Source organism: Chiroxiphia lanceolata, chromosome 6, assembly GCF_009829145.1.
Source record: "Chiroxiphia lanceolata isolate bChiLan1 chromosome 6, bChiLan1.pri, whole genome shotgun sequence".
NCBI lineage: Eukaryota > Metazoa > Chordata > Aves > Passeriformes > Pipridae > Chiroxiphia > Chiroxiphia lanceolata.
Genome location: NC_045642.1, coordinates 62,965,698 through 62,991,846, shown reverse-complemented (window position 1 = coordinate 62,991,846; position 26,149 = coordinate 62,965,698). Strand labels below are relative to the sequence as shown.

Below are 26,149 nucleotides of genomic sequence, written 5' to 3'. Positions count from 1 at the left end.
GGAGGAAATCAGTCATCGAAGGAAATCAGTCATCGAGTGTTGCTGTGGAAACGGGAGGGGAAACTTGGTTTGTGGCAGCCAGTGCCTCCCTGCCAGGAGCCCTGTGGAGCCTGGCCAGTGGAGGGGTGACACACAGTGTCCGTCGTCCCCCCCCCGTGCCCACTGCTGAGGCCCCGAGGGGCTCCTGTTGCCACCCTCTGTGGGATGCTCCAAAGGGAAGCTGCATCCCACAGCTGCATCCCTGCTGCTGCTGCTGGGGGCACTGGCACAGCTGTTTTGGGGGGCTGTGCTGCACCCCAGCTCTGCTCTGCCCCTTCCCCAGCCCTGTCTGGGGAATACATGAATGTTCTTTCATAAAATCATGGAATCATGGAACAGTTTGGGTTGGAAGGGACCTTAAAGGCCATTTTGTTCCACCCCCTTCCATGGGCAGGGACACCTCCCGCTAGATCAGGTTGCTCCAAGCCCCATCCAACCTGGCCTTGGACACTTCCAGGAGTGGGATATCCCCAAATTCTCTGGGCAACCTTTGCCAGGACCTCACCACCCTCACGGGGAAGGATTTCCATGAGCACACAGCTGGGCTGGCAGCGGATTTTTCAAGGGGCAGATGGAAGAAAGGAAAAAGTCACTGTATAAAAACCCAACCAGCTCCCTTGTGCTTCCAAAATCTCCCAGCTGAAATCCCAAAATCTGGGCATGTGGGCTTTTACTGACTGAAAAGAAAACATAAAATACTGAGTGATCCCTGAGATGTGCCCTGGATGGGAACTTCACAGCTGGGAAGGGCTCGAGGGGACAGGGAGGGGCCTGGGGATGCCAAGGGGCTGTTGGTTGGGGTAGGGGAGGGAGTAGTAGAGGGTTTTGGGGGGCTCAGGGGACATGGGGGATTTAGGAATGGGGTGTTGGGAGTCGTGTGCTGTGTGGGGTGAGAGACTTCAGGGGGGCTGTGGGTGCAGGGATGGGTATGTAGGGTATGGGATGGGTATGTGGGGTTTGGGGTGTGTGATGGGGTGCAGGGGGTGTAGGGTGAAGGATGTGTGGTGGGTGCAGGATGTGTGATGGGGTGCCACAGATGTGGGGTTCAGGGTGTGTGATGGGTGCAGGGGGGTTGTGGGGTGCAGGGAATGTGGGTGCAGGTGGGTGTGGGGTGCAGGATGGGGGTACAGTGGGTGGGTGGGAGGGCTGTGGGGTTGGTGCGTGACATGTGTGGGGTGCAGGGTCGGGGGGGTGAATGGGGGGCACAAAACAAGGGGCTATGGAAGAGACGGGGACAGGGACAAGGGGCTATGGAAGGGAGGGGGACAAGGGACTATGGAAGGGACTGGGGCAGGGACAGGGACAGGGAGATGAGCAGAGCCAGGGAGAGGGACCGACGCAGGGTGAGGGACAGGGGAGGAGGCGGCGGGGTCTAGGGAAAGACGATCTGCAAAACCCGGGGGACGGAGAGGAGAGGAGAGCAGGAGGAGGAGGAGGAGGAGTAGAGGAGGAGGAGGAAGTCGGGGCTGAGCCGCTTCCTGTAGGCAGCGGGATGAGCGCAGACAAAGCTGGGTGGGGACTCGCCGCTCGGGGCTGCTGCTGACCACCCTCCTCCTCCTCCGGCCGCATCCCTCCGGCCCTCCCTCCTCCATCCATCCCTCCCTCCCTCCATCCCTCCATCCCTCACAAACGTCCGTCCATCCATCCCTCCATCCATCCCTCCGTCCGTCCGTCCGTCCCGCCGCCGCCGCCCGCCCCGCGGGGCACCACCGCCCGTCTCCAGGTACCGCCGGGCACACGGGGGGAGCCGGGGCTGGGGGCGCTGGGAGCACTGGGAGCACTGGGAAGGCTGGCACTGGCCGCGCTGGCGCACGGTGGGGCTGGGCAGGGCGGTCCCCACCCCCGCCACTCGCTGTCACTGACCCCCGCGGGGACCGAACCGCTCCCAAATCAGCAGAAAATCCCCCCAAATCCCGCAGGATGCCGATCCCCGCATCCCCCCAACCCCACGGGGACCCCACACTCTCAGGGGGCCACGGGAGACGCGGGGGTTCCACCCCGGCGGGGGCTGGGAGCCGGGAAGGTGCCTTGTACAGGGAGTTCAGTCTCCCAACAAAGGTTGGATTTAGAGGGTTTGATCCTCCTTAATCAACTGATTTGCCATCACAGGGAAGGCTTTTTCTGTGGATGAATGAGACGTAGTGTTCTTTCTTTCCCTATTTTTTTTTAGTCGTGGGAAGGAACGGGGAGACTTTCCCAACCCCAAATCCCTGCAGCAGCCTCAGCTGGGATGGATCTGCCCCAGCCTGGCTTGGAGGGGTTGGGGGGGGGGGCGATGTCCATGCAGGTGGAGGGGCATCCATCCTGCCATCCCTACGGCAGGATGTCCACCATTTCTATCAAAATCCTAATTTTTCCCAGCAGTGGTTTGAGGGGCGAGCGCTTTCGGTGAAGGAACCCCGGGAAAAATCACTGGGAAGATGTGCTCAGGGAAACCTGGTCCAGGGCTTGCTTCCCCTGGTGGGAGGGGAATCCAGCAAAAAAATGGCAAGAGGGGAGATTTGGGTTAGGTATCAGGGGAAGATTCTTCCCTGTGAGGGTGAGGCCCTGGCACAGGTTGCCCAGAGAAGCTGTGGCTGCCCCTGGATCCCTGGAAGTGTTCAAAGCCAGTTTGGATGAGGTTTGGAGCAACCTGGGCTAGTGGAAGGTGTCCCTGCCCACGTCAGGGTGGGGTGGAATGAGATGATATTCAAGGTCCCTTCCTGCCCAAACCATTCTGTGATTCCATGATTCTTGCCTCCTTGGTGGAGAATGATTTATATTTAAGGCAAACCTGGATGCACAGCGATACCCCTCCCATTAATCAATTGCTAATGAGTTACTAATGAACTTAAAGCACGGTACCCAAAGGGCAGTGGCTCGGAGCAGGAACGATCTGCCACTGCTGTCCCTGCTGCCGCAGGTTCTCTGTGTTCTTTCTTTCCCTGTTTCCCTCTGGCCTCCCCAGCAATCCCGTGCTCCCTGGCCACGAGTGGGAAAAGGGGCAGGGACCGTGTGGATGTGGATGGCAGCAGCACATCCCCTGGCAGCAGGCTGGAGCCAGGCACTGAGGATTTTTCCTTATAACTGGATTTCCCTGAATGCAACTGGAGCATGCGATTTTAATCCCCTTTCCTACCATATGGCCGCTGGCTGGATTGAAATATGACTCAATTAATTATTGCCAGGAAAGCCCCGGGGCGAAGCCTTTCTCCAGGAGGAGGTTTGGAGGTGCTCCCGGGGTTATAATGGGGCTTTTCTCACCCTGTGCTGTGGGATACAGGGGCACGTGGCTCAGCCCCATCCTGCCCTAGCTTCCTTGGCACTGGTTTTGGGGCTTTTTTTGGCATTTTCAGCCTTGCAGGAGGAAGCAGAGATGCTGCTTGATGCTGTTCACATGATGTGCTGCCGGCTGTGACATGAGTTTGGCAGTCTCAGCATCACCTGGATAACACCTGGAGTCAGCCTTGTCCCCAAAACGGGGTATTCCCAGTTTGGGAGGACCTGTGGGTCCCCCCCCATTAACATGGTGCCTCCACATGCCCGTCATCTCTCCCAAATTCCCTGGGAGCTGCCAGCTTTGTTCCCAGTGGATAATATACCAGCATTAAGGATCTCATGGTGTTTTCTCCAGGCTCCTTGCAGTCGTGAGCTGGTGGTGGCCTCTGGGGCACATTTTGGATCTGGGGGAGATGATAACCAGGGCATAGGGATTATCAAGGCCAGGAGCAGGTAATCCTGATGGGATTCCCATGGATGGGAGCTGGTGACAGAGCTCTATTATTATTATTATTATTATTATTATTATTATTATTATTAATCCCCAAACCATCCTGCTGCTTTGCCACCCAGTGCCAACGTGGCAGCAGGAGGAAAATGCAATAAAAAGGCGACTTTGCCGGGGTGGGCAGTGCCATCCCACGTGGCAGCCCCGCAGATGCTCCCACTGGGATTCCAAAGCTTTGGCCTGGGAACAGCGGTGGCCGAGGCACTGCTTCTCCTCCTGAAACCCAGTGAGTCACCAAAGGAGGACAGCCAGGCACTGCCACAGGCTGTTACCATAGTAATTAGGGCTGGAGAGACGGTGCTGGAGCCCCACAGACCCGCCTGTGTCCCCAGAAAGTGCTGCCCAGGGGTGTCCGTGCCGCTCCATCCCACGAATCGGTGCTGGGATGCTCCGGGCTGGCGCGCCCGTGACACGTGTGGTGCCACCGGGGACCACGGGGCTGCACCTCCTGCTCCCTCCTGCTGGATTGACCCACTTTGGGTTGGGAATAAGGGGTTCACTGCAGGAAAAGCACCGTTTTCGGCACGAGTTGCATCCGTTCTCAGAGGGGCTTCTCCAAGCGTTTCACTCCTGCACCCGGAGCGAGATGCGGGAGCGGGATATGTCCGTGTGCCAGCTCAGAAACAGGAGGAATGAGCAAAGGGATTAGGGTGGGTTTTCAGTTTTTCCTGCTTTTCAGGCTCTTTTCTCTCTGTTTCTCCCTCTCTGGTTTCTCGCTCAGCCCCTTTTTGGGGTCGCAGCAGCTGCTGGGAGGAGGGATGGGGGGAAAGGCAGCAGGATATGGTACCCCATGATGCAGGACAGGATGTGGGATGCATCCTGGTCCGCTTACCAGGAAATTTTTACACTTGCCCTTGCTCAGTTTTATTCCCTGCTCACTCCCAGCGCGGCCTCAGCCCCTCCTCATGTGCATTTTTCCTCCTCCATGCCGCATGCATGGTGCAAATTCCCCCAAAACCCGACCCTCTAAAGCACAGGAGCAGTGTTGCACCCCCAAAATCCTGGGAAGAACAGCAAGGGGAGGCTCCTGGTTCTGCTGCTCTTGGGGAAGTGCATGATGGCTGTGGAGAACACGGGCTGTCATTCCCAGCTCTCCGCACACACTTGGCACGAGACGTTTGGCACTCGCCCCGTGGAAAAGCAGGTCTGAGCTGGGGAGAAGGACGGGCTCCAGCTGCCAGGAGGACACGGATTTGGCTCCACGGGGAAGGTGGGCTTGCTCCAAAACCCATCTGAAGTGTCTGGGATGGTGTCTGTCGAGCGCGGACTTTGGGTCAGGCCAGTGATTAATTAATGGTGTCTTTGATTAAGATGTGCAAGCGAATCGCCGGCGCTTGGCGGGCTGGGAGGCAGTGGGAGCTGGATGTTGGATCAGAGGACCACAGGATCACAGGATGGCTTGGGTTGGAAGGGACCTGAAGGACCATCTGGGATGAGTGAGGATGCAGCCGTGCTGAGGCTGAAGTCTAAAATCACTCATCTCCTGCGTTTCATGTCAGAATGATGGACTTCAAACACCAAACCAAATTTTTCACAGGCTCAGTGGGAAAAAAACCCTCTGAAATGGCATCATACCAAGCCTTAAAAAATCAGCAACTTGCAGTTGAGACATCCTTGATAATTCCTGGGAAGCAGCTGTGCCAGGACCTGCTTATCCTACCAAACACCATTAGTTTTCACCTTATCTCATCCTTCCCTTGCTTTTCACACAGCAGTTTTCTTCCCCTGTAGTCCATTGTCATCATAATTCGGGTTAATTAGTTTATCCCAGGGAAGGTTCAGGTGTTGCTGGATTGTGGTTGGAGGGTCCTGGCACCACAGGGAGGTTTCTGGTGGTGAGAGATGCTTTCCTCCAGCATCCACAGGCCTGCTGAGCTGCGGGTTGGTTGTTTCAGGGGTGCTGCTGTGCCCCCCAAAGTGCTGTTCCTGGCACAGCCAGGCACCCTGGAGCCGTGGATAAGCTCCTTTGGCTGAGTTGGTGTCTCAGTTTAACAGGTTTATCATCCTGCCCTCACTTGCTCTCCCTAGAGCTTTGGGAAGGAAAGTTGGCTCTGTTCATCCTGTGATGATCCCTACAAGTGGCTCTCCTGGCTGGAAGGGTCCTGGCTGAGCAGCTGGGTTAGTGAGAGGGAATGACTTAGGTGGGAAGGAGCAGCCTTGCCCGAGCCTTGGGACCCTGACCATCAGTGCTCCTTCCTGGACCTCATGAAATCTGTCCAAAGGGAAAAAAGTCCCTGGCAGAGCATGGGATATTCCCACTGCAAAGTCCTCTGCGTTGCTGGTTTTACCCCACACCGGGCTGCTCGGCATCCTTCCTCCTTCTGCCTGCAGCATCCTCCGACCAGGGCGGATAAATCACAGATCCAAAGCCTGGCTGCTGCCTTCTGGAGCTGCCTGTGCCCATCCCTGCAGGGAAAGCTGCCTGATCCCATCCCCACAGGCAGAGCTGCCTGTGCCCATCTCCAGGGAAAGAGCTGCCTGTGCCCATCCCTGTGGGCAGAGCTGCCTGTGCCCATCCCCGTGGGCAGATCTGCCTGTGTCCATTCCCAGGGGAAGAGCTGCCTGTACCCATCCCTGCAGGGAAAGCTGCCTGATCCCATCCCTGCAGGCAGAGCTGCCTGTGCCCATCCCCATAGAAAGAGCTGCCTGTGCCCATCCCTGTGGACAGAGATGCCTGTGCCCATCCCCAGGGAAAGAGCTGCCTGTGTCCATCCCCATGGGCAGAGCTGCCTGTGCCCATCCCCATAGAAAGAGCTGCCTGTGCCCATCCCTGCAGGCAGAGCTGCCTGTGCCCATCCCCAGGGAAAGAGCTGCCCATGTCCATCCCTTCAGGCAGAGCTGCCTATTCAGATCCCTGCAGGCAGAGCTGCCTGTGCCCATCCCCATGGGAAGAGCTGCCTGTGCCCATCCCCATGGGAAGAGCTGCCAGCTGCAGTGGGGACCGCGGGGACGTCGGTGCCGTGGGGACATCGGTGCCCTGTGCCACTGCCAGCGCCTCTGCACAGGGACACAGCCCTAATGATGGCAGATGCCCAGAGTGAGTCAGTGCTGAGAACCCTCTTCCTCCTGCTCCTGCTCCACCTGCCTGTGCCAGAGCCCTGGATTTTCCATGGCTGGCACCTTGAGGAAAACTGGCACTGCTGGGGTGGGTTCGTGCTCGAATTACAGTTGGGTCTTTTCGGGGCTCTCGTGTCAGTCGTGCTGTGTCAGGAAACCTGTGCTCCTCCACAACAGCTCCCGTGGCTGGATCCATGCACAGCGAATGCCAGCGTTGCTCCAGCCTCAGGCTTAGAATCATGGAATTGTTTAGGTTGGAAAAGCCCTCTAAGATCATCGAGTCCAAATGTTCCCCCAGCACTCTCAAACCCACCATTAACCCACATCCCAAAGTGCCACATCCACAGGGCTTTTAAATCCCTCCAGGAATGGAGCCTCCACCTGTTCCAGTGCCACTCCTCTTTTAATAATTTCTGTTCTTGGTCTATTTGCCCTGCAGCCAGGGAAAAGCAGCCGTCGTGGTGGGACCCACGTGGCTCCCCCAGGACAGGCAGAGTGTCCCTGTGCATCCAACAGCACCCTCAGGGATGTGGAGTAGGATAGGAGTAGTGTTTTCTCTCTTGCCTGCTCCCATCTGAGCTGTGTCCCAGAGGAGAGACCGGGAGCTGAGGGTGGATGAAGTGCAGGAGCATTGAATCTGTTGCAGCATCCACCTGGGATGGCACAGGGAGCGCTGCCAGGTGTCCAAGAGTCACAGCCTGAGGCGTGATCCCCTTAAGGAGAATGCAGAAGGAATGCTGAAGGAATGCTGAAAGGATCCTCTAGGCTTTGGTTGTCTTAAAATCTTCCGTGTAGCCTTGAATTCCTTCGGATTGAGCACAGTGTGAGCAACCACGTGTTTGGAGAAGTTGTGCTTTTGGGGTCATTTTGGGTAAGAAAGCACCAGCTGTCAGCAGATGTGAGATGCTTGGTGTTGATTTGATTCCTTTTTGGATCCGGTGTCTTTGGCTTTCCTTTGGAGCAGGTGCAAGGAAGGGAGGGAAGCGGGATGAAGAAGCTGTAGGGAGTCAGGAGTGCCAGAAACGTGTCTCCACAAATCTCCCAGGACAGTGCCAGAGTGTCACTGCCTGGAACATTTGTCATCATTAGGGCTTTGTTATGTTTGCAGCCGTGATGACCACTTTGGGGTAGAGCTGGATTGAGGAGCACTCATGGGATGAGCTTTGGGCTCTGGGGTTGTCCCTCTCCTTCCTGACAGCATTGGGTGGGTTTAGATTTTGCTGAGGGCTGAACCCAAACCAAAGGGTTTGTTCCTCTTCACACAGGACTTGGGAGAAACAGGCAAGTGTTGGTCTGAGTCTCCTGAGGGCGGGAGAGATTCCCAGCGCCCAGAGCTAGTCCAGAGGAGGCCACGGAGATGCTCCAAGGGCTGGAGCCCCTCTGCTCTGGAGCCAGGCTGGGAGAGCTGGGGGGTTCTCCTGGAGAAGAGAAGGCTCCAGGGAGACCTGAGAGACCCTTTCAGGATCTAAAGAGGCTCCAAGAGAGCTGGAGAGGGACCTGGAACAAGGGATGGAGTGACAGGAAGAAGGGAAATGGCTTCCCACTGCCAGAGGGCAGGGTTAGATGGATATTGGGAAGCTGTGCCTTCTCAGGGACTTCCCGCCCCCTCACTGGGTCTGCAGCAGTTTGGGGTCCTTAACTGGGGGGTCATCAGCCATCCACAACCTATCTGATCCTCTTCCAGTCAGTCCTCAGGACTGTGCTTCTGGAGCAGCTCTGATCCTGCTGGAAAGTGCCCAAGCAAAGGTTTCTCACCTTGGGAAAGCGCTGAACGTTGACCAGATCTGATGGATTCCATGGATTTGTGTAGGACCCTGGGAAGAGACAACAACCTGGTGTCTTTGCTATGGGGCCAGGGCTCCGGTGTGACCCTGGGGCAGCTTTGGGTTCTCCAAAGGTCTTTAGGCTCAATTTTTGGAGTCCTGCCAACTCGATTGGGCCTCATCCCTTGGATTTTTAAGGTCGTGGAGCCGTGGCGGTGTTTGTGCGGCGCTGGCAGGGCCGGGACCATCAAAATACGTTGCATTATTTATCAGCTGATTTAATAGAATTGCTGCTCAGCCTCACATCCTCGCTTGGGGGGGGCTTGGATCCGCCTCCGGTGCTTCCCTCGCTCCCCATCTAATGCCTGCAGGGGGGACCCTCCCTCCTGCCTCCGCTCCGTGAATAAAAACAGGGAATAAAGGGAATAAAAAGATTATTTTAATGCAGCAACCCAGGCTTATGGAGAGGTATAAGCAGCAAATAAGGGAGGCGCTGATTATTATTTTTTAAACCTAAATCTAAGCCCTGTGTAAGTGTTTCTGTTAAACGATGGAAAAGTTAGGCTGGCTGTGAATCCATGCTGCTGCTCCATCCTACCTGGAATTGAAAGCCCCCAAAGAGCAGCTGCCTCCATGGATTTTGTAGCTCATACTGGGAAAAATACAGAAACCCACTGAAACTGAGGTTTTCCAGCACCGGGTAGGCAGGGAAAGGCTCTTGGGAAAGCAGTTTGTGGAGCGTTGGGGTCAAATCCCGGTGGTTCCAGCTCTTTTGGCAGGAGGATTAAATCTGTGGGAGTGGACACGGAGGGGGATAAATAAAGCACGTGGGGCCATGGCATGGCTGGATTGATCCCCGGCACATGAGGTTCGATGCACGGGAAGGGAGGGAATTCAGCACGTCTTGCGCTGCTTAATCCGGGCTTTGCCGAGTTTCTTTGGCTTTAAAATTTGTTAACCTTTATTTTTTTCTTTTAATTTTTTTAATTTTTTTTTTTTTTGCAATGGAAGTGTAAAACCACCGCCCAGGCTGGCGGCTTCTCCTCCCGCCTGCGTAACGTCGGTGTGTGCTGAGCGTGTGTCATTCCAGATACAGCCGGAACGGTGGGAAAAGCAGGGCCGTTGACTCAGCAGGAAGCGTGGCAGGGATGCTCTGCCCGTGTTTTTGGGGGGAAAGCTGTCTGGTTCAGGGATTCTGGGCTCCGTGGGAAAAGTAAGATGTTGTGTGTGGAGGTTTGTAAGCGGTGGGAGGGGGTGAGGATGGAGACGGGCTGGGGAATAACGTGGGGAAGGCTCCGAGGGCGCGGCTCAGGAGGGAAAAGCGGATTTTGCTGTTTTGCAGGAGCATCGTTGCCAGGAATGATGTAGGTGGGTCAGGGCTGGAGCAAAGGGAAGCTGCTGAGCACGGGGCCGTGGTGCTGCTGCCTCTCGATGCCGCTCTGTGTCCCTGTCCCAATTCTGCCACGCTGGCCGTGCCCTCCTCTCCTCATTCCATGGGGAAGGACCCAGGTGTACTCGCTGCCTCTGTAACCAGGGCCTACTTTAGACAGAAATGCATTAGGTTACAGGGAAAAAAAGAGGCAGCAGCAGGGCACAGGAGTGAAATTTAATTGGGATAATATGGGTCAGCAGCAGCAACAACCTACTTCTGCCCAGCCAGCCCAGCTAACCCGGTTTGCGGCGCTGCCAGGGCTCTGCATCCCTGCCCGCATTCCTGCCTGTGTCCCTGCCCTGATCCGTGCCTGCATCCCTTCCTGCATCCCTGTCTGGATCCCTGCTCACATCCCTTCATGCATCCCTGCCTCCATCCCTGCCTGCATCCCCACCTGTATCCCTGTCTTGATCCCTGCCTGCATCCCTGTCTGGATCCGTGCTCACATCCCTTCCTGCATCCCCACCTGCATCCCTATCTGAATCCCTGCCTGCATCCCTGTCTGTATCCCTGCTCGCATTTCTGTCTGGATCCCTGCTCACATCCCCTCCTGCATCCCTGCCCACATCCCTGCCTGTACCTCTGTCAGTATTGCTGTTCACATCCCTGCCCACATCCCTGCCTGCATCCCTGCCCAGATCTCTGCCCACATCCCTGCCTGCATCAGCGCCTGCATCCCTGCCTGTATCCCTGCCCACACCCCTGTCTGCATCCCTGCCTGCATTTCTGCCCAGATCCCTGTGCACATCCCTGCCCATGTCCCTGACTGCATCCCTACCCATATCCCTGACTGCATTCTTGCCCAGATCCCTGTCCTCATCCCTGTCCTCATCCTTGCCCATATCCCTTCCTCATCCCCGCCTGTATCCCTTCTTACCTCCTTGCCTGTATTCTTTCCTTTGCCAGGCCATGAAATGTCAGAGCCAGCGCAAGCCACAATAAATCACTTTACAGAAGTGATTTATGATTTTTGATTTATGATTTTGATTTTTTTTCCCCCTCCTTTTTTTCTCTCTTTTTATTTTCTGGTTTGTTTTTTTCTTTGTTTAATCATTTTTCTCTCTTTTTTCTCTCTTTTTTTTCCCCCTCTTTTTTCCCCTCTTTTTTTTTTTTTTCACCTATTTTTTTTTTTCCCCTCAGAAACCTGCTAAAACCACCCCCATTCCGTGCCAATCCTCCACCTGCACTTTGGGATGTGGCCACGAGCAGATGCTTCACTCATTTCATGGGTGTCTCGGAGATGCCGTCGCGCAACAGCTTCGTGGTGAAACCCTCGCAGGATAACGGGGTTTCACCCCATAATCCACACCTAAACCACAACAAATCCCAAAAAATCATCACAAAACTCCCATCTCCATGTGGTGCAGCCACTATCTGAGTACTGGCCCTAAAGGCACCAGCTCTGGATGCCGTGAAAAACCTGGAAAAGAGATAGAATCCCTGAGCGGTTTGGGTTGCAGGAGACCTTGAAATCATTCAGTCCAACAGCAGGGACACCTCTTCACTAGACCAGGTTGCTCCAAGCCCTGTCCAGCCTGGCCTTGAACATTTCCAGGGATGGGGATAAAGAGGGATAATCAATAGACCAGGTTGCTCCAAGATCCATCCAGCCTGGCCTTGAACACTTCCAGGGATGGGGATAAAGAGGGGAAATCAGTAGACTGAATTGCTCAAAAGCCTGTCCAACCTGGGCTCGGGCACTTCCAGGGGATAAAGAAGGAAAATCAATCAATGAATCAATCAATAAAAAAGGAAAAAAAAAAAAAAACAACTCCCGGCCTTGCTGCTTCCAGGACAGGGATGGGAAGAGAAATACCAGGCAGTGACAGCACCGGGAATTCACTCTACGATCTCCGATGGGCTGTGACCTGTTTGCTGTATTTGAAGCTTGAAATAGAGCCTTATGAGTAATGTGGTTCAGGTGCTTATCACCAATTAATTAATTCTTTTGTATGGTGGTTACCTAATTAAAGCAGTCTCAGGTAATTCCTGGGGGGGGGAGCTGAAACTAATGGGGTTGTTTCTTCGCTGATGTAACTTGTTGGGTGATTCCCAGAGGCTGGGAAGGGTTATTGGGCTCCGTGTGAGTGTTACTTAAAATAAAATACTAATAAAGGTTTGATCGGGGTGAAATCATTGGAGGATGATTTCTCATCGCAAGGATTTCTGCAGCCCAAGGCTTCTCCTCTTGCAGGAGCTCTTTGGGAGAAAAAGTGAGGATTTCACCAAAAAAAAAAGAGCCATTTTGGGTTTGTTTTAGCTGAAAATTGCTTGGCAGGAGGATGAGCCCATAATCAGCCACCAACTAATGCAAAATGCACATGCTCCTTCCTATTTTCTACAGTCATGGGGAGGATGCCCCCTGAAAAAATAGGATCTTTAAGCCAAATCAGGGCAACTCAATGTCTTGCCCCAGTTCCTCCAGGGTGGCTGCTGATGGGCAGGGCTTGGTAAGTCAAGGGATCATTTAGGTTGGGGAAGATCTCTAAGATCATCAAATCCAACCATTCCCCAGCACAGCCATGGACATGAATTTAGGGTGACTTTGCCTGAGGCTCAGGGTGGGTTTGGCTCTTCAGGAGCTGAGATGGCACAGCCAAGTACCCAAATCCTCTTGGAAATGTGATGGTGGGAGCACCTTTCAGTGCTCCCTTCATCTTACCTTCTCTCTCAATCCTCATTTCCCATCTTCCCCTGAAGATCTTTATCTTGACCCTGGTAAATTCTTAAGGGCAGGATGTTCAAAGCTGAAACTCAAGACTGGATCGGTTAATTAGTGTGAAATAATAGCTCTTGGCTGCTTCCCTTAATTAAGGGTCAGGAGTTCAGAGCTGGATGGATAAGGAGGAAATTCTTGGCTGGGAGGGTGGTGAGGCCCTGGCACAGGTTGCCCAGGGAAGCTGTGGCTGCCCCATCCCTGGAAGTGTCCAAGGCCAGGTTGGATGGGACTTGGAGCAACCTGGGATAATGGGAGGTGTCCCTGCCCGTGGCAGTGGTTGGAATGAGATGGTCTTTAAGGTCCCTTCCAACCCAAACAAGTTTGTGATTCTGTGATCTGTGTGCTGGAGACACTTTATTCTACCCATGGGTTTTGGGGAATTCCTGAAGCTGTGTGTTCTCCTCTCCTCTGCTCCCGTGTGCTGAAGGAGCCTTCAGTCTCCCGTTGGCCTCTGGGTGTTTCCCGACATTTTATTAAATTTAAAAATAACAACCCAAAACCAAAACCAGCCCGACCCTTAAACCATTTTCCTTTTCAGTGAAGTGCAGCAGTGGTGGGGCCGAGCCCTGGGGAAACCACAGGATTGGAGCCAGTGCCTAAAGCCCCTGGAAGGCTGTGCCAGGGGTGGCGTGACAGGATGTGCCCTTATCTGTCCCCTCTGGTGTCACCAGAACGTGACAGCCCAGGCTTCTTTCCTTCTGTGTCACAGCATAAGGAGAGAGCAGCCTTCTCTGGCTTAGGGCATCTTTATTCCTCAGTATCTGGGCATCCCTGAATTCCCCAGTATTTGGGCAGCCTTATTCCCTGGTATTTGGGCAGCCTTATTCCTCAGAATTTGGGCATCCTTATTTCCCTGTATATGGGCATCTTTATTCTTCAGTATCTGGGCATCCTTATTTCCCTGGATATGGGCATCTTTATTCCTCAGTATTTGGCATCCCTGAAATCCCCAGTATTTGGGCAGCCTTATTCTTTAGTGTTTGGGCATCCATATTTCTCAGAATTTGGGCATCCTTATTTCCCTGGATATGGGCATCTTTATTCCTCGGTATTTGGGCATTCCTGGATTCCCCACTATTTGTGCAACCTGATTCCTCAGAATCTGGCCATCCTTATTCTATGGTATTTGGGGATCCTTATTCCCCAATATTCATGCATCTTTATTCCCTGATATTTGGACATCCTTACTGCTCAGTATTTGGGCATCCTTATTCCTGGGTATTTGGACATCCTTATTATATGGCATTTGGACATTCTTATTCCTCTGTATGTCGGCATCCTTATGATCCAGTATTTGGAAATCCTTATTTTATGTTACTTGGGCATCCTATTCCTCAGGATTTGGGCATCCTTATTCCCCAGTATCTGGCCAAGCTCAGGACACCCATCCTCCCAGATCTGTGCACCACTGGGGTTGTCCCTTGTGCACAAACACTTTCCCTGGGTTTTCCCCCAGAAATGGTTTTCCCTGGAGTCCCTGGGGCAGGCTGGGAGGGTTACTTGGCTTTTGATGCATTCCCTGGTGGCATTCCCATGGTTCTAGACCCTTGTGCCAACCCTGGAGGAGGTCGGTGCTCCCTCCCCGTGGTACCCAGATGGAGAGAGCCAATATCTTGGATGAATGGTGGCTGGAGGGACCAGAGCAGATATCCCAGGCTGTGCCAACTGGCAGCTGATCCTTCATCTGAATAACCTTTAGAAAAACCTTTAAAAAACCCTAAAAAAACCAAAAAAAGGAAGTGGAGGGTGGTGGTTCCTGTTTGCTTCAGTTTGAGCCGTTACGGAGCCTGTGAGAAAACAACAAGCTGAGATTCTCAATTTCACGTGATGCCCACAGAGCAGTGACTTCTCCGGGCAAAAGGGCCAGCCCTGCCAGCCCAGGAATGTGAGGCTGGAGCCTCCTGACTCCATCTGGGCTGCAGGCGTGGTTGGCTCCGGCACACGAGGTGGGTGGAGGGGACATCCCGAGCCAGGCTCTCTGCAAAGCCAGCTCCAGCCCTGAGCTCTCCATTTAATGCCCCAGCAAAACTAGGGAAGAGAAGGATCTTTCCTGCAGCTCCCTCTTGCTCTATGTGCTTTGCATTGCCTTGGTAATTCCCATCCCTGGAAGTGTTCAAGCCCAGGTTGGACGGGGCCTGGAGCAACCTGGTCTAGTGGAAGATGTCCCTCCCTGTGGCAGGGGGGTGGAATGAGATGGGCTTTGAAGTCCCTTCCAACCCAAACCAGTCTGGTATTGAATGATTTGGGCCAAAATGGGCACCCATCCCACCTCATCCCCGTTTGGCAGGAAGGATCAGATGTTGGTGTGATAACGGAGCTGTTCCCATGGAAACAGTCCCATTTTCCACTCAGTTGTCTTTTAATTTATTTATTTATTTGCCAGCACGTCCCTGACCTGCAAGCTGCTCTGTAGTGATTTATACACCGTATTGAACATCAGGGATAAAAAATGGCTGTTGGAAAAGGGAATCAAATCCCCAGGGACGGGGGCTGGGAGCTGTGCCTGTAACCACCACTCAGGATTAAGGTTCTTTGCCCCAGCAAAGCAGCGTGATGGGAGCCCACGGGCACAAATCGAGCTCATAACATTTTCTTCCCTTAAGGAAATAACGAAACACATGGAATTTGGGCGTGTTAAGGCTCCTTTCCCACCTAGGTCCGTAACTGCTGTGGGGATCCACGCGACTACCCCATCTCCCACCCCCCTGGAAACGTGGCTCTGCTATTTTCTTTTTAGCCTGTACTACTTTTATGCTTTTCTGGATATATTTAGCAATTATTTTTTCAGCTGAGCCGCCTATTTTTAGCTTGTGGCTTTTAGGAAAAGCAACAAGATGCCTGGCAGAGCCAGGCAGCCCCTCACGAGGGATTCCCACGCTCCAGCCGGCCGGTGACCGGCAGCGCCGGCTCCGGGGAGGAGATGGCACCTCCATATGCTCGGTTATTCCTCCTGGATGCTGTGTCATGGCTGGTTTGGGGGAGGAAAAGGCAGTTTTTGGGGAGGAAAAGGCAGTTTTTGGGAGAGCCTGCTTGCCTCAAGGGGAGGGATGCAGTGAGCTGGGATGGGCTCAGCTGCTGGGAAGCACAGGAAGCAGGAGAAATACGAGCATGAATGAGAGCTTGGATAAATCCCTCCATTGCAATACCCAGCTTGGCACCTTTTCTGGACCAAAAAAAAAAAACATTTGCAGAACAAAAAACCCCTCCTCTGGACCAAAAAAGTCCTGGGTGCTGCCCTGCCTGGTAGGAACAAGCCTGATCCCTTCTCTCCCCAAATCCTGGCTGCCCCAATGGGATTCACTCACTTTGCTACTAACTGGGTGAAAAACACTGGTGCATCAGGGATGGAAAATATGACTTTTTATTGAAATCAAGGGAAGCTGCTGCTTTCACCCTGAAAAGGGGCCGTTCTGGGTGGTGGGTGATGCTGCTTTTGGTCTCTGTGGTGAGGGAACAGCGAGGTTTCGCTCTGGCAGCACTTTCTGTTTCATTCCTGCTTTTCCTTTCGGTTCAGCTGGGAGGTGTGGTGGGAGAGAGCTGAGAAAACACTCACTGGGAGATGAAAAAAGTCTGGAGAATTGAATCATAGAATTGTTTAGGTTAGAAAAGGATCAACGAGTCCAACTGTTCCCCCAGCACTGCCAAGGCCAGCACTGACCCATGTCCCCAAGTGCCACATCCACATGGCTTTTAAATCCCTCCAGGAATGGTGAATCCACCACTGCCCTGGGCAGCCTATTCCAGTGCCCGTTCCTGCCTATTCCAATTCCAGCTGAGAAACAGGAGAGGGTGTTTTCCACAGGTTTAAAACTGCAGAGGATCACAGATGAGTGGGTAAACACTTCAGACCCCGGGAGACACAGGAGGTGTCTTGTGACATCCATGAGATCTCACCTGATGCCCTTTCGCACCTTCAGGAATGTAAGGAAATGCTTTCCAAGGATGCTGGTGTCCTCTTTAGGGTAATTGCACTAATTAATCACCCTTAAAATAATAGAATCATGGAATGGTTTGAGCTGGAAGGCACCTTAAAGCTCATCTCATTCCAACCCCCTGCCATGGGCAGGGACACCTTCCACTACCCCAGGTTGCTCCAAGCCTATTCCAACCTGGCCTTCAGCACTTCCAGAGAGGGGGAAGTGCCATTTTTTTAAACACTTGTGAGAGTTCTGATCTCCACCCACATGCAAGTTGGATAAGCCCCAAGTGAACAGGGGGGTAAACTGCTAGGGGGGAGGTTGGGCTCAGATTTCCTGGGTTTGGAGCTGGAGCTGGTGACGGAGCTGGTACAAGGCACCCGGATTCCAGGATCCTCTCTTCCCAAGCCTTTGCTCCACAGCCTTTCAGCACAGCTCCTCTGCGCAGAGCAGGCGGCAGCTTGTGCTGACGAGGAGCTGGCAAACGAAGCCTAATTACTGTTTCAAGCAGGGTTGGCAGCTCTGGGATGCCAGAGCCCCACAGGAGCCCAGTTTGGGAGGGAGGAGTGGGATGGCAGCTCAGCAGGAGGGCTCGGCGTCAAGAAATGCTCCTTTTGCAGCGGCTTTTTTGGGGTTTACGTGGCAATTTCTGTGGAAATGCATCCAGAAATCAAGGTAGATGGGATTAATTTATTGGAATTGAAGAGAACTAGTTCTTCCTTGGTCCAAAGCAATGTTGGCTTTAAGCTCAGAGCACATTAAATCCCAATCCCATCCCATCGAGCAGCAACTCACTGCTCCACATCCACATTTGTTGCTCCACATCCACATTTGTTGCTCCACATCCACATTTGTTGCTCCACATCCACATTTGTTGCTCCACATCACAGATAAAAGCTGAAGATTTTGGCAAAGCTGGGTGGAGCAGACCAAGAGCTGACACAGGTGTAAATGCTGCATCAGTGCCCTGGGATCAGGGGTTTCCCTTGCTGTTTTCCCAACTAAATCCCAGTTTTTGGTGCCTGTTTTGCCCGGGTGCTGCAGGTAAAAGAAGAAGATGTTATTCAAATATGTCAGTGGCTCTTCATTCAACAGACAACAAAAAATTAGATGGTTTTTTTGCATCTTAGGTACCAACTAGTAAAAATTAGCAGCAAAACTTCCAAGTCCAGGCATTTGTTGCAAGAGCTTTTTGTGGAATCATGGAATCACAGAATAGTTTGGGTTGGAAGGGACCTTAAAGACCATCTAATTACACTCCCCTGCCATGGGCAGGGACACCTTCCACTATCCCAGGTTGCTCCAAGCCCCGACCAGCCTGGCCTTGGACACTTCCAGGGATCCAGGGGCAGCCACGGCTCCTCTGGGTAACCTGTGCCAGGGCCTCACCACCCTCACAGGGAGGAGATTTAATCCAAACCAAGCTGCTGGAGCATCCCCCTCTCCTTCAAACCCCCAGTGCCTTCTTACCACTGTTTGCAGCCAACCCAACTACACCTTGGAAAGTAGGTAAATCCTCAAGCTGGAAGAAAAATGCCAACCATAAAGCTAAAAATCACCCTCCTTCCCAGTATTTCCTGATATCCCCATTGTCACTGGCTGATCTCACACTTTCTGCTGCTGTGCTAAACCTTGCCTGCAATGAAAAGAGTTTTATGGTGCTCACAAGGGAATACAGACAGTGTGCGTTTTCCCTCTCTTAATGGCACATGTGCCTGGATAATGGGATTCGTGCCTTGGAGCCCACAGGTTAATGAGTCCTTACTCATTATTTTCATGCTAATGATGTTTAATGTGTCCAGTACATGGATATTGTCTCTTTTGGGCTCTGCCACAGTAATTACAATTCAGGATCTTGGCAGGTTGTTTTGATACTTGTCTGTTGTGCAGAGGGGTCATGGGTTATTTAGTGCATGTGGAAGAGGTTGAATTAATTTAAAGGGATGCAAAAAAGCTGGAGAGGGATTTTGGATAAGGGCATGGAGTGACAGGACAAGAGGGAATGGTTTCCCACTGCCAGAGGGCAGGGTCAGATGGGATATTGGGAAGGAATTGTTGGCTGTGAGGGTGGTGAGGCCCTGGCACAGGTTGCCCAGAGAAGCTGTGGCTGCCCCATCCCTTGAAGTGCCCAAGGCCAGGTTGGATGGGCTTGGAGCAACCTGGTCTAGTGGAAGGTGCCCCTGCCCATGGCAGGGGCATGGAATGAGATGGTCTTTAGTCTCTCTTCCCACCCAAACCACCCTGGGATTCTATGATAAATCCAACCCAAACAAAAGGACAGGGCAGTTTGGGTTTACTCCCGGTGGCTCCACACCCTCCCGGGGGTACAGTGGGGTGTCCTCACTTTGGGATTAAAAAACCTGCTTTTGTGGCTGCCCTGTTTGAGCAGCTTTGCTGCCACTCGAGAACTGCTGGGCTGTTGTGAGGTTGTTTTTTGGTGCAGGATACTCACGAGCTCACTCTGAAGTGTCACCTGCCATGTTTTTGTTATTCACGCGCAAGGAAACACACAGAGTGGAACCGCTCTGAAACCATCACTGGCCCCAAAATGGTTTTAGTTTCTAGTTGAAGCATCTGCAGAGGGGCAGAGCGTGGCTGGGGTTTGTGGTGGCCCCTGGGAGGGTCCTACAAGGTGGCTGAGCTGCCCCTGAGTTCCCAACGTCATCTCAGCAGCCCTGGGACATCCCAGCTCACACAGATGTCCCTTCCTCCATCTTGGTCTTCTGTAGCTTTGTTTTTGGGGCTGTTTTCCACACTTAAGTGCCCTCAGGGATGGAAGTAGTAAGAGAAGGGAGGGTTTCCTTGCAGGAGGGTGGCAGCAAGGTTGGATATATATAATTTTTTTAAGATCAGGGCTGTAGCAGCTGTACAGATGCTCCCAGCAGTCCTCCCTGCTCCCATGCTTCTTCCATGACCTTAAACATGGAGTGGCTGAAGTTGCTGAAGTGACTCCCTGCCACTGGAGCAGCAACAGGTCCTCTGTATGAGAGGACACAACATAGAATTGTTTAGGTTGAAAAATCCCTCTAAGACCACAGAGTCCAACAATTCCCCCAGCACTGCCAAGCCCACCACTAACCCCTGTCCCCAGGTGCCACGTCCACACGTCTTTTGAACGCTTCCAGGGATGATAATTCCACCAGACTAACATTTGCTGCGTTAGAAAAGTCCCTGTGGCATCCAAACCACACGACAGCATCTTGGTTGGTGGTGTCCTCGCCCCACCAGCCCGGTGCCAGCTGCCGTGCCAGAACCGCGGCACACCGCCATCCACTCCATGGCTTTGCAGAGGGAGAACTGGAAGGAAAAGCAGGAGAGCTGTACCGTTGTACCCTGCTGCTCAAACTCCTCTCCAGCCAAAAAAAAAACAAACAAAAACACACACACACAAAAAAAAAAAAAGGCGGGAGAGATGAGATAAACCAGCGCGGAAACAGCGCACGGGCTCGAGCTAAACCCCCAGCGAAGGCACGGAGCTTTGCCCGGGCAGAGCAGATCCAGCCGGGAGCTCGGGCTCTTGGGAGCTGGGGGATTTTGGCAGCATTCCCCGGGGGGATGCTCCTTCCGTCCTGCCACGTGCTCTGTGCACCAGACGGTTAAATCCATCCCCTCTCCCCGAGCATCCTCCGTCCTGCGAGCTGGGGAGCAGCCACGAGCCTTGGCTGCCAGCAGCCCTCGGATGCTCGCCCACTGACTTGAAACCTCTTCCTGTGCCGAAAACCTCGCTGAATGCAAACAAATGATGCCGCTGGGGGCCGTGCTCGCACGGCACGGGGCGGGGGGGGGCACACGGAAGGAAAGCCACAGCCTCTGTGCCAGGCACGGAGCTCGGCGTCTGCGAGACCGCCGGGGCTCCTGGCGCCGTAAATATGGAGCTGAGCGGCATCACTGCCACCTAACCCGGCTCCTTTCGATTCCATATTCTCTTTGCTTGAAGGTGGTGAGCGGCCAAGAGGAGCAGATCTTCCCCTAGAGGCACAGATCAGCGGAGAGACCGGCTTCTGGTAAAAAATAACCTCCTTGGGGTCCCCACCGGGCACAGGGGGCTGGGGAGGGGTCTCATCCTCAAACCCCGGCACGACTCACTCTCTGAGCACAGGCACCAGCACCAGGTTGATTTTTTCTCTAAGTCCCAGGATAAGCTTTGTCCAAACACCCTTATAATGGGCTTGAGCTGGACGTGCCCTCAGCTTTTCCTTAAAACATCACGATTCCCTTATTTTGGGGCTGTGCCATCCTTGTCCCACCCACTCGGGGGTCTCCCTGAGCCCTGCTGTTGCAGGACATCCCAAAAAACCCCAACATTTTGGAGCTGGCAGCGAGCCCCAGTCAGACAGGAGCACAGCTGTGCCTCTGCTGGAAAATACTTGCTGCTTGTAAAAGCGTGGGCTGCCGGGGGAGTGGGATGCTGGAACTCTGGCCGGAGCTCGCTGCTGTTAGAAGGTGACGGAAAAACATCCGTGATAGAACCGGCAGGGACTTAATGAGCGTCCCCCCGCCTGCCTGGGGTGGAAATCTCGAGAAACAGGAAACTCCAGCATCCTGTTTAGCATCTCAGTGTTCAAATTGGCAGCAGGAACAAAGCGAGGGAGGCCAAGGGACACCGGAGTCACGCTGGGCACCGGCACGGGCTGGATGATGTGCAGGGAATGAGCCTGGCGAGGCACTTCGGGCTGCCGGGGGGGAGCCTGTTCTCTGACTTCCTTGTTGCTGTCACAGGCTTTCATGGAACAGCAAATGCCAAAGGACAGCTCAGCTGGGCTCCAGATGGTCCCAGTGGCCCCAAAGCTTGGCTCTGGGGACCGTGGGGAGGGCACAGAAGAGGGCTACTGGCAGCGGGTCACTGCAGCTCCCTGCCCGGCGTCTGCATCCCCCTTCCTCACACCCTCATTCCGATGGCTCTAACGCCCCCCATATGCAACCCCAGCACATAGTTTGGGGAATTTCAGGGCCCAAAGGTTGATCCACGTGTGTTCATGCCCACAGCCCCCCCGGGGAGCGTGCCTGGCCTGCCCATGGCTAGCAACAACACTGCCAGCATAGCGCAAGCACGGAAGCTGGTGGAGCAGCTGAAGATGGAAGCCAACATCGACAGGATAAAGGTAGGGAGGCTCAGGAGCTGGCTGGGGGATGCTCTGAGGCGGTGGCTGCTGCTGAGCAGCTGCCCAAAGCACGTGGTGAGAGCTGGGAGGTGGTGCTGGGTGGTGTTTATGGCGGGTGCTCTTCCAAGTGATCCCGATGGCCGTGGCTGAAGGCAGTGAGGCAGGGAGGGGCTCGCCCATGGAATTATAGAATCACAGACTGGTTTGGGTTGGAAGGGACCTTAAAGCCTATCTCATTCCAACGCCATGCCATGGGCAGGGACACCTTCAACTAGACCAGGTTGCTCCAAGCCCCATCCAGCACTCCTAGGGATGGAAGGCAGCTGGAAGCATCACCTGGAGCCCTGCTGGGTGGGTGGGAAGGACTGACTGTTCCCAAGGCATCTCACCTCCTTGGGAAGAGGTTAAATCTAGGGAGAGAAGTGCTGCAGTGGCAGCTGCTGGCTGCAGGCACATTTGGATGCAAGCAACACCTCACCTTTTGGGGTGTGGCTGAGCTCCAGTGGCTTGGGAGCTGCTGCCATGTCCAGAATAAATAATGAGGTTGGTGGCTGAGTGCAGCAAATGTTGCTGTAGCAGCCGTGGATGTCCCTGCTGAGGGTTTTGGGGGAGAGCCAGCAGGGATGCAGGGATGCTAGAGTCGGACCTTGCTGTGGTCAGGTTGGGTGAAAGATGGGAATGGGTGAAGGATGTGAAGGATGTGAATGGATAAAGGATGTGAAGGATGCTTTTGGGATCACGTGCTGACAGATGAGCTTAGAGCCCAGAGGTGAAGGACCAGCCCCACCAAGGATGTGCTGTCAGGTCATTGGTCAGGTTCTTGTCGAGGGTCTGATGTTTCCTGCCCAGCCCTGCTGGCAGCATCTTTTTCCAGGTGGGATTTTCCCAGCACAGCCTGTCTCTAACACAGGGCTCCTTCCATTGCAGGTGTCCAAAGCAGCAGCAGACCTGATGGCGTACTGCGAAGCCCACGCCAAGGAGGACCCTCTATTGACCCCCGTCCCGGCCTCAGAAAACCCCTTTAGAGAGAAGAAGTTCTTCTGTGTGATCCTGTAAACCCTTGAGGAGCCTGACGGGCACTCAGGCCACCCTGAACACTGATGTAGAGTTTTTAGGAATGGGGACGACCTGCTAGTCCACAGAATTTAAACAAAAATAAGTAAAATACACGGCCTGGAAGCTACAGAGATGTGCATGTTTTAAAGAACCTGGCCACCTTTTGGGGGAATAAGATGATCTGCATTGTGAGGCAAAAGATCTGAAGTCTGTAGAGTTGCCTAGAAAGAGAGAAAAAAAAAAAATATGTAAAGAATAAATATGTGTCACTTTTCTGCTCACAAAATCGTTTGATTGTTCCATATTCAAAGCACCAGAGCTGTGCTGAGCAAAGTAACTGCTAGGGATGTGTGTAACCTTCTTGGAATGATATTGTTGGTTTCTTTCCAAACTAATATTTTTTATTTAAGTTGTCAGATATATAGCAGCAGGTTAGGTGACTTATGATGTTACTCAATGTTTGGTCTTGTGCTTTTTAATTTCTGGTGGTAGCACAGCAGGGGGGGTTGAGTGGCCCCACGGGGGGTTTGGGGGGGACACCGGCAGCTCCTGCCTGTCCCTCACGTGCTGGCAGCTCCGTGTTCCTGGCAAACCCCACTTTTTTACCATTTTGTATATGGTTAGCTTTGATTCTGCAGGTAAAAGTGATTCATGTGTCGTGGTTGGTGCTTCATACTCCTGTGACAACGTTCTTTGGTGGTAGTGCATGAGAGTTTGTGTCCGTTCATCCGCTCCAGACTTTTCTTTTCTATCGTTTGGCTGGTGGAAGGAGCTGTAGGGAGGAGACTGAGGCGATTCTGAAAGCAGAGAGAACTCCTGTGATGCCTTAGACGTGCCTGAAATACCTCCTGCGATAGGGCAGGTGCCAGAACCCGGGTGAAGGGGCTCGGGGTGGCCCCTGCCCCGGGGCGTTGTGGGGTAGCTAAAAATCCGAAAGTCAAAGTCAACCACTCCTTTCCGGGTCTTTCCTTTCTCCTACACCTCTGTGCCTCTGCCCTCCTCGCTTGGTCCTGCTCTTTGGCTTCCCAGTAGTACCTCCTTCCCTTGGGGCTGGTCTGGAATGCTGCTTTGTGGTGGGATGCTGCTGCGTGGTGGGATGCTGCTCTGTGGTGGGATGCTGATCCACCCTGGGGTGTTGCTTCATGGTGGAATGATGCTTCATGGTGGAATGCTGCCCCATGGTGGGATGCTGCCCCACCATGGGATGCTGATCCACCGTGGAATGCTGCCCCACCATGGGATGCTGCCCCATGGTGGGATGCTGCTTCGTGGTGGGATGGCACCCCACCATGGAATGCTGCCCCACCATGGAATGCTGCCCCACCATGGAATGCTGCCCCATGGAGGGATGCTGCCCCATGGTGGGATGCTGCCCCACCATGGGATGCTGCCCCATGGTGGGATGCTGCTTTTTGGTGGGATGCTTCTGCCCCTTTCCCACACCCACTGAATCCCAGTCCCGCCTCACCACGTTGGGAAGGGGCAGGGGAGTAGCTTGGGGAGCTGTGGGCCCACCCCTTCATGGAGGTGCCTGATACCCTGTTTACACACAGCCTGAGCTCCCTGGCAGGCTGGGGAATTATTCCCAGCTCCGGTTCATCCGCTCTCGGGGGACACACGCCACCTTTTTGGGCTCTGCCTCGGGTTCACGCTTCCGAGGATGTGGCTTGTCTCTCCTTTCCGCTGCTAAACACCTCCCGGCTTCCCCTGCTCTTCTACACTCCTGGGAAACTTTGGGAATCATAACTTTGGGAATAACTAGGTGGGTGTCTCATGGGGACTTGGGGGATCTGTGGTGACCTTACTAAACTAGTTCTGAACCAGGTATCAGCTTAATCCCTGTGGATTCCAGAGGGCATTAGTCTTTAGGTACCTTTTGGTGACTCTTTCTAGCCCGTAAGAAATGCTTTTTGGTTTTTCTACCTTTTCATACTCTTTTTCTAGTCTTCTACGGAGAAGACCAGTTGTTCTTACACTGGACTCAAAACCTTTGGCATCTGGGAATGTTTATACGCCACGAGTAGCGTAGATGGTCCCAGCTCTCCCACAGTGACTTTTGGCCCCCCCTAACCCTCCAGTTTTGATCTTTTTACTACAGCTTGTGTAGCTTTAGGATGAAGGATGGATGAAGCCGTTTGCTCTGCAGCTGGTTTCACTCTTGGTGTTACCAAGACATGTAAATACCCCATCCTGGGTTTTTGTCTTTTCTTTTTAACGCTGATTTACCGTCACAGAGAGTGAAGCGCAGCCGGCCTGACCCGGGGCTCCCACCCCCAACCCTTCTCAAACACTGTCATAAAGTGGTTTGTAATAATTTTTTTAATGACTTGCGTATTTTACAACTTGAATTCTTAATAACTGAACGGTGGAATAAACCTGCATGAAGAATATGGGGAGCGGGGCGGGGGGGGGGGGAGGGAATTTTGAATTAACCCAAACTACTCATTGAAGGTGTTTTATGTTACTGGGCTTTATTTTATGTTGGTAGAGGTGTTGACATTGGTGTGCTGCCAGGCATTTCACCCCAGTATTTATATTTACACAGATATGCCTTTGTTAGCCAAGTAGAGATCGCCTGCCAAGATCATTTTCCCTCCTCAACGAAAATACCAGCCATCCCTCCATCCCGATGCTGTATTTCCAGCGTGGTATCAAATGACATTCAACCCCCAGGCTTTTAAAGAAAAATATATCTGGAGTACTGGAAAAGGACTTTTTTTTTTTTGTCTGCCAAGGTTGCTGGTGGCGGGGGAAATCCAATCCTTGGGTGCCAACCTGCCACTGCCAGGTTTTTGGGGAAGGGGTGGTTGGGAGAGGAAGCCGGGGCGGGGAGGTCGGCGTCGTGATGTAGCGCATCCCCCATCCCACGTGGTCTGTGTACTCGTTGGAAATAAACTTTTGGATTTGTTTCAAGCCTTTGGAGATGATCCTCTGTGTGTGTCGACCCCTGGGGAGGTGGGTTCCCATCCTGGCTGGGGCTGGATCCTGTTTCCATTGGGTTTGGAGGGGGGCGTCTCCCTGACAGGAGTTTTGGTGCCTGTCTGCGAGGGAAAATGAAGCCTCTTGGGGTTTCAGCCCCTTCCCAGACACAGCTTTCTGTTCCCAGAGGATGAGCCAGCTCAGGGAAGAACAGGCTCCTTCAGGGAGGGACATTGCTCCTTCCTCAGAAACTGAGAGCTACCTAAAATTTCTAACTTTGTTGTCCGTCCCTTCTCCCCTCTCTTTCCTTTTTCTCCCATCCCTGGCAGTCAGTACAGGCTTTCCCCAGTAATTTGGACAAGGGCATGGAGTGACAGGA

General features: G+C 53.4%; 2 protein-coding genes across 2 annotated transcripts in view; one reads left to right on the top strand and one right to left on the bottom strand.

Annotated features, from left to right (window-relative positions):
• The window catches only part of LOC116788859 (maestro heat-like repeat-containing protein family member 6), a 946,858-nt gene that overhangs the window by 539,531 nt on the left and 381,178 nt on the right, over positions 1–26,149 (bottom strand). The gene's annotated exons all lie outside the window — the stretch shown is intronic.
• GNG2 (G protein subunit gamma 2) lies at positions 1,509–23,524 on the top strand. Its single transcript, XM_032692110.1, has 4 exons — positions 1,509–1,762; positions 20,631–20,697; positions 21,680–21,795; positions 22,723–23,524. Exons 3-4 carry the CDS (start codon positions 21,709–21,711, stop codon positions 22,849–22,851), a joined length of 216 nt encoding a protein of 71 aa, XP_032548001.1. The 5' UTR covers positions 1,509–1,762; positions 20,631–20,697; positions 21,680–21,708; the 3' UTR covers positions 22,852–23,524.

Bases quoted from the DNA above. Each gene is read 5' to 3' on its own strand.
- GNG2 (XM_032692110.1), top strand. From the start codon at position 21,709: ATGGCTAGCAACAACACTGCCAGCATAGCGCAAGCACGGAAGCTGGTG. The intron at 21,796-22,722 runs GTAGGGAGGCTC...CTTCCATTGCAG, and splicing joins CCAACATCGACAGGATAAAG to GTGTCCAAAGCAGCAGCAGA.